Source organism: Fusarium oxysporum, chromosome 6 (genome assembly GCF_000149955.1).
Source record: "Fusarium oxysporum f. sp. lycopersici 4287 chromosome 6, whole genome shotgun sequence".
Taxonomy (NCBI): Eukaryota; Fungi; Ascomycota; class Sordariomycetes; order Hypocreales; family Nectriaceae; genus Fusarium; species Fusarium oxysporum.
In genome coordinates this window covers 165,295-177,852 of record NC_030991.1, presented here as the reverse complement: position 1 = coordinate 177,852, position 12,558 = coordinate 165,295, and the positions used below count along the sequence as shown (strand labels likewise).

Here is a 12,558-nt window from a genome sequence, read left to right as displayed (position 1 = left end):
GCTCCGGCCGGATGGCTCAGACACCATCCTCACCACTCAACGCCGCCGCCACCACCACCACAGCTACGGAAGGAGCTGAGCGTGCCAGTCCCGTATCCACTTTTGAACAACGACCAATCTCTATCGTTGAATCAGCCAACGATCTCGCGCGAGAACACGCGGAAGAGTACAACACCAAGCTGATGGTGTTCCGGGCCTTCTGTACCAAGTTTGAAGAAGCGGCCCAGCAATTCGTCACCGGACCGCAACGACGCTTCGCTCAGCAATTTGCCAATGATTTCCTCGGTTTTTGAAAACGAGAGCTCTCCTGCTCCGGACCTGTGACCCCCAAGCCTACATACAGCAGCGTGGCCGCTGCCGCGCCTCCCACTGACCATGACCGTCTGACCTACAGACAACAACAACAACATAAAGTCCGATAAACAGATCCACCTCATCGCCAAGGGCAACAGACGACCATCGCCCCACCCCGACAAGACCTCCGCGTCTTTATCCGTCTAGAAGCCGGAGCTCCGGCCAGGGCCCACAGTAGCTATGCCATCCGGACTCTGATTCGGGAGAAGCTCGGCGCTGTCTCAGACAAGATCCGGCAGGTGTTCCAGGTCAGATCGGGATGGGCCGTTCTGGCTGCCGACTCGGCAACATGCGACTTTTTGGTAGAAAAGCAAGCTGAGTGGGCCGCTGAACTGGGAGCTACAGCAGGAGAAACGAACAAGGAATGGTTCACCTATGTGGTCTCAGACGTTCCTACAAGACTGTCTGACTTTTACGGAAATGAGGTGGATAGTGACAGTATTGTCCGTGATGAGATAGAAATCCAGACTGGGCTCAAGCCCATTGACGTACGTACCGGAAGACAATTCTCGGATAACCCCCTGACAAAGACTCTACTCGTGTCCTTCCTGAAGCCCACCAAGAAGAGGTTCTGGTCCCTCTTCGGCAGCCGGGCGGCCAGACTCATAGATAAAACCGACGTACCCAAACAGTGCAAAACGTGCTGGGGCTACCACTTTGCCCGCAACTGCCATAGACAGCCAGTCTGCCAACGTTGTGGCAAGACTGGCCACATTGTAGACGACTGCGCTGCATGGGAACAGTGCATCAACTGCTTAGGCTCCCACGAGGCCAGCCTTCGTAAGTGCCCAGCACGGCCGAAGAGAGTACGCGGCATCCTTCGCCGACTTACTAAAGAACAACGAGAGCATATCCGGATGGTTGGCGCGGAGACATACCGACAACGGCACTTAAATCCACAGCCAGAGTCGCTTACGGAAATCCAACAAAGCACAACTGAGTTGCCAAGGGATGGTATCGCATTAGATCAACAGTCGAACGCTCGCACCCCGAGTCCGGCTGCGTCAGGGGCACCCTCGTGCATCATGGTGGCTACCGTCCCTAGGACGGGCTATGAGGCAGAGGAGGAGCCTGAACATCCCAGGCCAGGCTCACCGCGTAAGCGTCGAATAATACTCATCAACCGATCTCATGACCAGGAATAGGTACTCGCAGACACAAAAGAACGACAAGAAGCCGCTCAAGGTCTTCCAGGCTAACGTCGGCAAGATCCCTCCGGCCCACGACTGCGCCCTGGCGCTGGCCGACACGGAACGATATGACATTGTACTCCTGCAGGAGCCGTAGACAGCTCATACCAAAGACCGCTGTCTGACCAAGACACACCCTGCATACGACGTGTTCACGCCAGTCGACATGTGGAACAGCAACGACACTCGGCCTAGAGTGATGACATATGTCCGACGAGACCCAAGACTTCTGGCCGACCAGATTCGGCCCTTTGAGACGCGCGACATTCTGTGGATCACGGTCAACGGCATGACGATAGTTAACTTCTATCGCCAAAACGACGAGAAGGACGCCTTGAACACGCTACTGCGATGGCCTGTCCCGGAGCGCTGCCTCGTTGCTGGCGATTTCAATGCCAGACACCATACTTGGCAGACAGGCCAGGCTACAAACCGCGGCCAAGAAATTGCAGACTGGGCGTCAGAGCATGAACTCAGCCTTCTCAACACTCTAGATATACCGACAAACCCGCATGGCAATACCATCGACCTTGCATTTACTAATATGCCTTTGGCCGAAGCTACCGTGGAGGACCATCTCGCCACTAGCTCTGACCATTTCACGCTCAGCTTGACCTTTCCCGACATCAAGCTGGCTCCATCGCAGCCGGGCAAGATCCGGGTTACGACGGAAGATGAGCTTAAGCGATTTGTCGAGATTGTAGAACTTGGAGCCGCAGAAATCCCCCGGGCAGACTCGACCCCCGAAGAGCTGGACGAGCTTGCGTCTTCACTTGCAAGTCTACTGACATCCGCAGCGAAGGCAGCTGGCCGGTCGGCACGGAAAGGCGGACGCTCAGCCCCCTGGTGGACAGAGGAGTGCGCCGCCGCGGCGGCTGGTTTCCGAGCCATCAGACGACTCTACCCTCTCAGCTTCAACCAGAATGTTCAGGTCGCCAAAAGAGACTTTCACCGTGTGGTCCGCCGGGCCAAGAGACAGTATTGGCGGAACCTCATCGACAGCTTCACCAGTAATAGCGCTGTTTTCAAGGCTGTCCGGTGGCTGAAACCCCCTGGAGGCTTCCAGCCCCCGCCCTTACAGGTCAACAATGTCGTGTACGAAACCCAGATGGATAAAGCCAACGCACTCCGGCAGGCTACGCTTGAACGAAGAACTGCTGAGGACGACATCGCAAACGCGTGGACACCAGTATCCCCTTCTAGGTTGATTCCTTTCTCGTCTGAGATCTCGCTAGATGAGGCGCAGTATGCCACCATCCACACAGGCAATACATCTCCAGGGTCAGATAACATCACCGTCAACCTTCTCAAAGCTGTATGGCACATCATTGGGACACACATCCGCCGCTTGTTTGAAGGATGCCTCTCTGTAGGCCATCATCCGAAACCATTCAAGGAGGCGGAGGTGGTCATGATCGCGAAACCAGGGCGAAGAGACCTCACAGAGCCGCGAGCATGGCGACCCATCTCACTGCTCTCCTGCCTCGGCAAGGGACTCGAGCGACTCATCGCACGCCGCCTAGCCTGGGCAGCTGTGCACTACAGCGTCCTTCACTCACAGCAAGCTGGAGCGCTCCCCAAGAGGTCTGCAACAGACCTGGTGACTGCCCTGATACACGACATCGAAGAAGCGTTTGCACGCAAGAAAGTGGCGACTCTGGTCACAATGGATGTTCAGGGTGCCTTCGACACCGTCATGTGCAATAGGCTTGTGCTGCGTCTCCGCGAACAGGGCTGGCCTGACCATTTGGCTCGCTGGGCTGGCTCCTTCATGAGCGGCCGGTCTGCGCGTGTCAGGTACCAGGACACCGTCACGCCCTCTTCTCCCCTCCAGTGCGGCCTCCCTCAGGGGTCGCCAGTATCGCCGATACTCTTTCTGCTCTACACTGAGCCAATTTACCGATTAGGCAACCCACGAGGTCGTTTCGGCTATGCAGATGACACGGCTATCCTATCCATAGGGGACACAGTAGATGAGACCACTGCTATGGCATCTAGCTCCATCGCTGAGATGGTGCGATGGGGCGCAGCGAACGGCGTTTCCTTTGACACGAAGAAGACCGAAGTCATGCACTTCTCCTGTAGCAAGCTCAGGACTGCTCCGGCGGTACGCCACGGCGATGCAGAGAAGCACCCTGAATCAGCTCTGCGCTGGCTTGGCATCTGGCTGGACAGCAGACTATCGTTCCGACTCCATGTCGAGAAATGGGCGGCTAAAGCGAAGGCAGTGGCCTACCATCTACGGGGCCTCACCAACACGATACACGGCCCTCTGCCGAGCGCTGTGCGAAGTGCCGTCAGAGCATGTGTCGAACCGGTGCTGCTTCACGGCTCCGAGGCGTGGTACCCGGGCAGGACCAGGCTGCGGTGGAACCAGCCCACAAAGGACCTACCATCCAGTAATCAGCACCTCGTACAGATAATGGCCAAAGCCATGAACCAGGCAATGAGAGCCATACTACCTGTCTGGAAGACGACACCCACCGCCATCCTACATAGAGAAAGCGGTATACCACCAGTCGATCAACTGCTCGAAGCAAGGCGACTTAGATTCTCCGCACGACTCAAATCATTGGATGAAGCTCACCCTCTGGCGGGCCGAACGCGCCCGCCACGCCGGCCTCACCAACCTACTTACCATGACCTCATCAAGCGAAGATATCAAATACAGACAGAAAGTGTCTTCAGGACACGTCTTCGACGCACAGACGAACTCTTGGCATCCTGCACACGACCAAAGCTTATTCAACGATGCTCCCATCAAGAACAAATGCCTCCACTCCAGATGGCATCAAAGAAGAAATCAGCCGACGCCTTTATCCGCTGGGTCGAGTCTCTCGACCCGCTCACCTTGGTTGTATACTCCGACGGCTCTCTGTCCTCAGAAGGGGTGGCCAGCTACGGCTTTACCATTCACCAGAACAATGTCCCAACCTTTGACGGATCGGGTCGCCTTGGACCTGCTGAGGTCTTCGACGCTGAAGCTACCGGGGCATTGGAGGGCCTGAAGGCTGCCCTAAACCTGCGAGATGCAGCACAGAACATCTTCATCTGCCTGGATAACCTCGCGGCCGCCACGTGCCTGCGAGGTACACCCTCTGACTCCTCTCAACACGTCTTCCTCGAGTTCCAGGCTCTGGCAACATCGCATGGAGCCGTCCAGGTGCTTTGGGTGCCAGGACACTCCGATATCCCCGGCAACGAACAGGCCGACATACTGGCAAAAGCAGCATCAGCACTGCCCGAGCCCAAAGATGCTCAACCGACGCTGGCTCACCTACGAAGAATCGCAAGACAGAAACTGAAAGAAGCATTCGAGGCATGGTGGTCCACGTCCGCTCCCGAGCAGTACAAGAAACTCAACCTCAAGGCGACCACAGGCTGCCCGTCGGAGCTGTCACTCCCGCGCGCAGCCTTGCACCACTTGTTGGCAGCGAGGTCCCTCCACGGGGACTTCGCCGTGTATCACGAGAGGTTCAACCACAACGACGCACGCCTGGTCTGCTCATGCGGCCGACGCAAGGCACCGGATCACATATTCTACTGCAGAAAAGTACCACCGCGTCATCGGGTGAGGCTGACCCCATCACCGAATGCAGCAATCAATCTAGCAACAGGGAGAGCTTTCACCAAATTCGTCGACCTTTCCAAGGACAGCTCGTTCTTTGGAAAGATATGCCCTCGTTATTAGGCAACGACGACCAGGGACGCACTCGCGACTCTCCTACCGTCCCTATCTTCTGCACGTCGCTTTTGTACAGATTTTGTTTCTTTCTTTGTCTCTCTCTTACCTGTTTCGACCAGATGAGGGGCGTTGCAGCGCCCTTCATCTGGTCGGGATCAACTTGAGGCAGTCTCAAACTGCCGCACGCATAGGCTGATCTCTGCCTTCCTGATATCAGGCTCCAAGAAGCGGCTGCGTTGTGCCAGCTGCGCCTTGTCATCCCGCTGACGGGTAACAGGCTCGATAGAATGCGCCATTTGTGCCGATGATATGCTGGATGGAGTACGGTTCACTGACGCGTTTGCAGAAATTGGACGCCATAGGAAAGACTAATTTCGCGTGGCGAATGACTAATCCTCTATGGCCAATAGCATTCCTGTAATTAGCGTGTAGATATGCTCCGATTTCTCTAGCTCAGCACGTCCTGTGCTCCAGTAGGGGACTTTCGGGGCCTACGGCCCCCCGGACGAAAAATACACATAACATAACATAACATAACATAGCTCTTGGTCATCTTACCACCCGTGGCAATTGAGAACCCTACAGCGGGCCAATCACATCATGGTGGTCAGTACCAACACAATCCCTGCTAACCCCCGAGAGTATCCTTGCGACAGAATAGAGAGCCGACCTGAGGTAGGTAAACGAAATTGACCGACTTTAGATACCTATGGGCTCTCTATGCTAAACTCTACTCAGATACCGACCCAGATAAGTTACCTCAAGAGTTACCCTGCTGGATAACTACACGAAAGTACTTGCCACCTCATGATGGGTGGTCGTCTTTCGTGTTCCGTCATCTTTTCCACCGACCCAGCCCACCGTCGTGGAATCATCTTTACTTCTTCAGACTCTACCGGGCGTTCAAAGAGTCTTGGGAGACAGTTCAGCAATATGCAGGGCCGTTCGATTGCCGGTTTCGTCATGTAGTTGGAGATTATATCATGGTTGCACTCAACAGTAGTCAGAAAAACGAGGTCGGCACCTATCAACACGACAAGTCTTGGTACTATGGAAAACCAACATTCTTCAAGATCCAATTTTGGGCGCCATACTTCTCTCCACCTGAAGATAACGCCCGTATTCTATGGCAATGGGTCCATGATCATAAGACACGACACCCAGACATCGCGCCAGACACGAAGTCCGAGGATATGACAGTGGGGTACTTCCACTCCTTGGAAAGCGTGCTTTGTAGATTATGGTGGAAATGCATGTACGAGACGGATCGCTTGTGTAATACCGGACTAGCACAGCGGAGTTTGATATGCTCGTCTGTCGAGCACTTCTCGAAACTTGTCGGTCCACGATGGTATGCAGAACATGGACGACCCTCTCTGCTCCCATGGCACCTGCCACATTGGGAGGACCGGGAACGCGGAAGGGAGTATTTCTTACTTCTGCCCATTTCAGCCGGCATCATCTTGGAGGAGTACGAAGGGACCAAGCACTTTTGATCGACATTACTGCTACCTACCCGACATAACATGATGTGGTTGCTTAATGTCGTTGAATCCGTCCCCGATGTTTGTGAACGAACTCGGGAACAAATCCAATGGATGGACAAGGTTCTTGACAACAACGAGGGCCAATTCGCTCTTCGCAGTCATCTGCATGTCAAAGCTACAGCCACGGCTAGAAGGGATCAAGCCGATCCGCATCTGCGATGTTTTCTTTCAGACAGAGCCTCCACAAAGGGTAGTTCGAAGTGATGAGTGCGCCTACAACACAGATGAAGGCGAAAACAATGGTTGCTTCATAGCACTCGACGAGGATGGCCATTGAGACGATGAATCCTCTGAAGAGGCCGATTAAGACCTTCACATATCGTCTAGGGCACGTGCTCTTGACCTCCTACAGCGCCGAGACTAGCGAGCAAGAAGACAGGCTCAAAGCCGGCAAGCGAGGAAGACGATTATTACCCCGTCTTTCGACTCGATTTCGTTAGCATCGTCGGTCTACCGCGCCGGCCGATCTGCAGGCCCAGTCACTTTTTTGACAATATATCACGATATCGTTTCGCCATTGGAGTGCCCCGTATAACGCAAAGCACGTGCAGGGCATCGATTTTGACCTAAGCGGCCGTACCTTACGCATTGCCACCGGTGCTACTCGAGAAGCTTGGTTCATCGTCATGCATCCGAGCCAGAGGGCTGCTGGCGCCAACAACCCCCCGTCGACGACACGATACAACACATACAAGTCTGTAAAGGAAAATGAGCGGAGGGGTACGAGGTAGATACGTCACGATGACGCCTCAAGCGGCGACTTGTTCCCTACACCACCGATGACTGCTGAGGGTGTGAATTGATCACATGGATCGCATCAGAGCCATGAAGCTTATTGCCATCCCATATCGAGCCATAAGTACTGGCACTATTGGGAGGTCATCGAACAAGGCAGTTGAGACCCAGAAGAGGCTTGCTTCCTCAACATCAAGCTCAGGCTTGCAAACAAACAAATCATATCAAATCGAGTCTCCAATTTGATTTGATTTGATTTGGATACAAAAATGATCGATTCGGATCTATTGGATATTTGAACAACCCCACTTTTCTCCCAAAACGATATACATTGAGCTGCTCCTATCCGCTTGGAGCCAGCCCCTTTGAGCCGTAGCCATCTGTCCTGCAAGGCTGAATATTCACCCCGGCTGGGACGACATCGTTGGAATTGAAAAGAAATCAATTATCATTTTAGAGAAGCCAATACTGTGGCTAGGCTACGTACTAATCCACTCCCTTCTCTCCCTCCCAGAAGCAAAAACATTGCCTTTGAGCAGGAACCTTCCCACAGATCTGTAATGACGCCTAATGACGCCGCTTCCCATCATCGATAATCGAGAACTCTTGTCATCTGAAGATAGTCAGAGCAATAGATATCGGGTGGTGCGACACGTAGTAGAATACCCCGCAGAAAGTCATCCATTTATGACGTCGAAACCATCCCTTTTGCTTGTCGCGATGTAATTTTGACTTCTCTGCTATCAATCGACATGAGCCTACTTGCTTGCTTATCTGCTAGAAGCGGCTGGATACGCATTCTGGATGCCCCTCTGTTGGGGCAACTTCTTTGCAGATTGTCACAAGAAGCCCACCTTCTATTCAGCACTCGAGTCGTTTTGGTGCAGACAAGGGTGAAATGTGGCGATGATCACCGGGAACTAGCATGGGACCAAGATCTGTTGTAGGTTGAGCTGGTGGAAAGTATGTATCCATGCTGAGCTACTTTTGTGATGTTTTGGTCATTCGTAACCCCCCGCGTCCCCGTGCTCCAGCAGCCTTTCCCTACTCTTTCTTCCTCGCCACTCTGTCCCAAGACCACACTCAAACATCCAACGCTTTTTCTGTGCCTGGATCTATTAGGATCTTTTTTCTTTATTATACCTCCGCATTTGTTTGTGACAAAAAAAACCTACTCTCACTACAACTCTATTCAAAATGGCCGAGGAACAGAAGAACGTCGAGGTCCCTCAGGAGATCAAGCCCGAGACCGCTCCCGCTCCCGTCAACGAGACCCCCACCGAGGCTCTCGCCACCGAGGACAAGCCCGCCGAGGAGGACAAGCCTACTGAGACTGAGAAGTCCAAGACTGAGAACAAGGAGATCAAGCCCATTGAGGAGGGCCATCTGGGCCACAAGGCTCATGACGTCAGCTTCCCCAGGTAAGCCCTTGCACGTGCGTCGCGCCGCGACGTTGCATCACGATGCACATGTCCCGTTTGCTGACCTTGATTCCCCCACAGGAGCCTGATTGCCAGCAAGGAGTTCTTCTTCTTCGGCACCGACGCCTTCGAGCCCAAAGCGCTCACACAGTACCTTAAGACCGAGAAGTCGGCCGAGACTGCCCACAGCAACATCGCCTGGGCCTCTCACACCGGTCAGGGTCTCCTCTTCTTCGGCGACAAAATGAACCCATCCGGCATCATCAGCCTGGTAAGCTAAGCTCCCGCGGATCCACAAAAGAAAATCATCTGCAGAGTGCATAGTTTATTCTAACGACGTGCCCCACAGGCTGATGCCACTGAGCCCGAGATAGATGCCTCCCACAAGTTCCATTTCACCTCCAAGGGCAACAAGCACAGCTTCAGGGCTGCCAACACTGCTGAACGTGACAACTGGGTCGCCCAGCTGAAACTCAAGATCGCTGAGGCCAAGGAGCTCGCTACCACCGTGACCGAGTCTGAGGCTTATAAGAAGACCATTGAGAGCTTCAAGCCTCCTCCTCCCAAGGAGGAGGCCAAGGCTGAGGAGGCCACCGAGGAGACACCCAAGGAGGAGCTCAAGGAGGAGCGCATCACTCGAATGCTCCAGAAGCTGGAGGACAGGGTCGAGAGCCTAGAAAACCAGCTAAAGGATATGAAGGATATGACTACGAAGATGGATAATAACATGGGTTCATTAATGGGTATGTTTAAGGAATTCATGAAGGTATCTGCTGTCACTTCCGAGGCGACTAAGTAGTACTTTAGCAGCTGGTCCTGCCTTGTCTTTACACTGGCCCCTTGTTCAATGATTATGAGTTTGGTTATTGCTTCTCAGTCAGTGATCTGATTGGATTGGAGGCAATATGGATTGGACTGGCGGGACTGAATTTGGGTTTCTCGAAGGATTGGACTGGATTGGATTGATTGGCAACCAGCTTCAGAAGCTCCAAGGCAGCACTAGTCGCCCTTTCACTTACTGTACGTAAAGAAATGGAGTGTCCAATTGGGGACTTCAGTTGGCGTGTATGGTACTAGCGTAGGTCTATGTTACGACGTCTCAATAGGTAAATTACATAGCTATTCTAACTCGGTCATCAACTCGCTATTGCGCCCTTCCAGGGCTAGTATGCCCTTTCCCTACTTATCGGTACAGTAGATGCAATCTATAGTAGTTTTAATACAGCGCTTATATAGGCTTGCCGCCATTGCACTGCACTTATCTTAGGCTACATAATTCTTATATAAAATCAATAACCGCATTCAGGGAGGTCTTACTCGCATCTTCTTCTTTCGATACGATTCGCAGGCCGTACGAGTTCCCGCTCGGGGGATCTTGATGTGGCCTGAAAGCGAAGACTGAGACTAGGAGCAAGAGATATCCTCCGTTAAACTCGATTCTGGTATAGTATTAGGAACCAGTGGCCGGTATTTACTTGACATAAGCAGCCTGGATGGGATTGCAGGCGTGCTAAGGCTTTCCACATGACGAGAAAGATATCATAAGTGACCCTGATTTGATTTTGCTCCGCCGAGTGAAGTAGTGTTGCCCCCTGGGGCGAGATCGTGTTGTTCAAGAGAGGTCCGGTCCAGAGGGGCGATATCTAATAAAGACTACGTGGCTGGAACGCCGGAGGTTACCCTCCGGTTTTGATGTCGATCCTCGTTTCCTGTTGCTGTTTGTCTCGCAGATGGGCGTTTATTGACTGGGAGGACAAGTCCGTCGATCAATAGCTTTCATCCAGTCTGTTCAGACTTCCCATCCGGCGTGATGACCATACTACTTTCACCCTCATTCGCCTCGAGTGCCAACTGATCATACTTCTTGGCCAGATTCTCCACTGTCTCCATCTGCCAATCCTCTTCCAGCATCACAATTGTCACCGGAAACGTCGATCTAACATATTGTGGGACCAGCGGTTGATCGTCCTTCCACGTCGTGTGTCGCCTCAGCGCGTCCATGTCTTCCTTCGTCATGCGGTCCCTTATCAGCCGGCACATGGCGGACGAGACGTATACGTGCTGGCCTTGGTCGTAGAGGCCTTTAACAGCGAGGAGAAGCGTTGCACGTAGGATTTTAAGAGTTTCCGTATCATCCGGGGATACTGAGTCCCTATTCATGTTCTCGATGGTCGTATTTGCTAGGATGGAGAGGAAATAGGTCAGGTATGTGTCGCCGTGCTCGAAGCTGTGGCGTAGGTAGTAGAGACGAAGTACAGTTTCGAGGCATCTTAAAGCGTATGCAACAGCTCTAGAATGTTGAGTGTTATTATTAAGTGCTTTAACACCTGTCGATAGGCGTGGCGGCTTCATCCCTTCTTGCACCATTTGAGCGACTTTAAAGAGCAGGACGCAGTACTCCATGCTGCCTATATGTCAACCTCGAGGCCCGCGCAATATAGTCTTATTGCTGTTTTGGAACTTACTGCATTATGAGCTGGCACGGTAGCACTGCCTTGTGCGACTTGATGGGTTCTGGGAGAGCAATGTACCAGTCGTCGAGTACCTTTTGTAAACGATCAAGTTCGCTTGATGGCAAACTCCGAGCTGTTTTTTGGCCCGTAAACATAATACAGGTAATGCCATTTGAAATACGGCGTAGTTCCGTTTGAGCTCGATAGACATATCCAAAGTGCATTGGTACCAGTGTCGAACTGGGCGGGTATCTTAACCAGAGTTCCCCATACCACGACGGTTCCTCGTCTAGGTCTGGCATAGGCGTCGCTGGAGGTCCTCTGATCAGGGAAGCCCTCATATTGTGGAAGGCCTGCAATCTATCGCCTATTCATCAGCCTTTCCCAGATTGTGTAGAACATAGAGTAAGAAGACCCACGATTGCCAGCGATACAGGGCCCAAGCAGTAAATACACGGGCAGTCTTCGTTCTCCCTTCCGTTTGCTCCGGTGCAAAAAGCTTCAGGCTCTGCGCCAATTGAACCGACTGAAGCAGATAAGATATGCCGACCTGATCCATCCCATTCATGGTATAGATGACATGCAACACCATTGCGGCGTGTAGAGTAGTGAGCTTGCACTTACCGCTCTCTAGCGCCCAGAGTCGTTTCGCCTCTGCGAGGAACCTGTAGCCCAGAGTTTCTGGTCTCCAGTACTGGGCACGGTGAGTGGCTTTACGATAACTATGCTGAGTAACGGATTAGCAAATCTACGTGTTATTGCGTTCTCGTGACCTACGCATGCCTCAGCTAGGACAGCGTTGACAAGTAAGGGAGAACAAAATCGAGTATCGCTGTCTCTCATGGCCTGGAGGAAGATGTCTTTCTGAAAACAAGTGTAATTTGCATAGTCATAGAGAAAGTATGCTCGCAAGAGTGCTCGCAGCAACTCATCGTCTGTCTCAACTGATGTCCACCTGGAAATTTGGATGTTCGGTATGTAAGGGTCCATCAGTTCTGCTATGTTATACGGCGTCATGTAGATGGTCTCAGGCTGGCTTGCCCAAGCCTCCGTTTGCTCTGCTGACTGCGGCAGAGCGTGAGACGTAATTTCGAATACTGTGGAGCCGAGATACGGGTTGTCCGGTGATAACAGAGCAGCAGGCATGGGAAGTGGAATAAGGAAACTCATAAT

The 12,558-nt window shown here is 52.7% G+C and overlaps 1 protein-coding gene across 1 annotated transcript; it reads left to right on the top strand.

Moving 5' to 3' along the window:
- Positions 1-8,708: 8,708 nt before the first annotated feature.
- FOXG_06975 (uncharacterized protein) lies at positions 8,709-9,731 on the top strand (the record flags this gene model as incomplete). The annotated part of the gene is made up of 3 exons (XM_018385613.1): positions 8,709-8,932; positions 9,014-9,203; positions 9,282-9,731. 3 exons carry the CDS (start codon positions 8,709-8,711, stop codon positions 9,729-9,731), a joined length of 864 nt encoding a protein of 287 aa, XP_018244206.1.
- Positions 9,732-12,558: the final 2,827 nt, after the last annotated feature.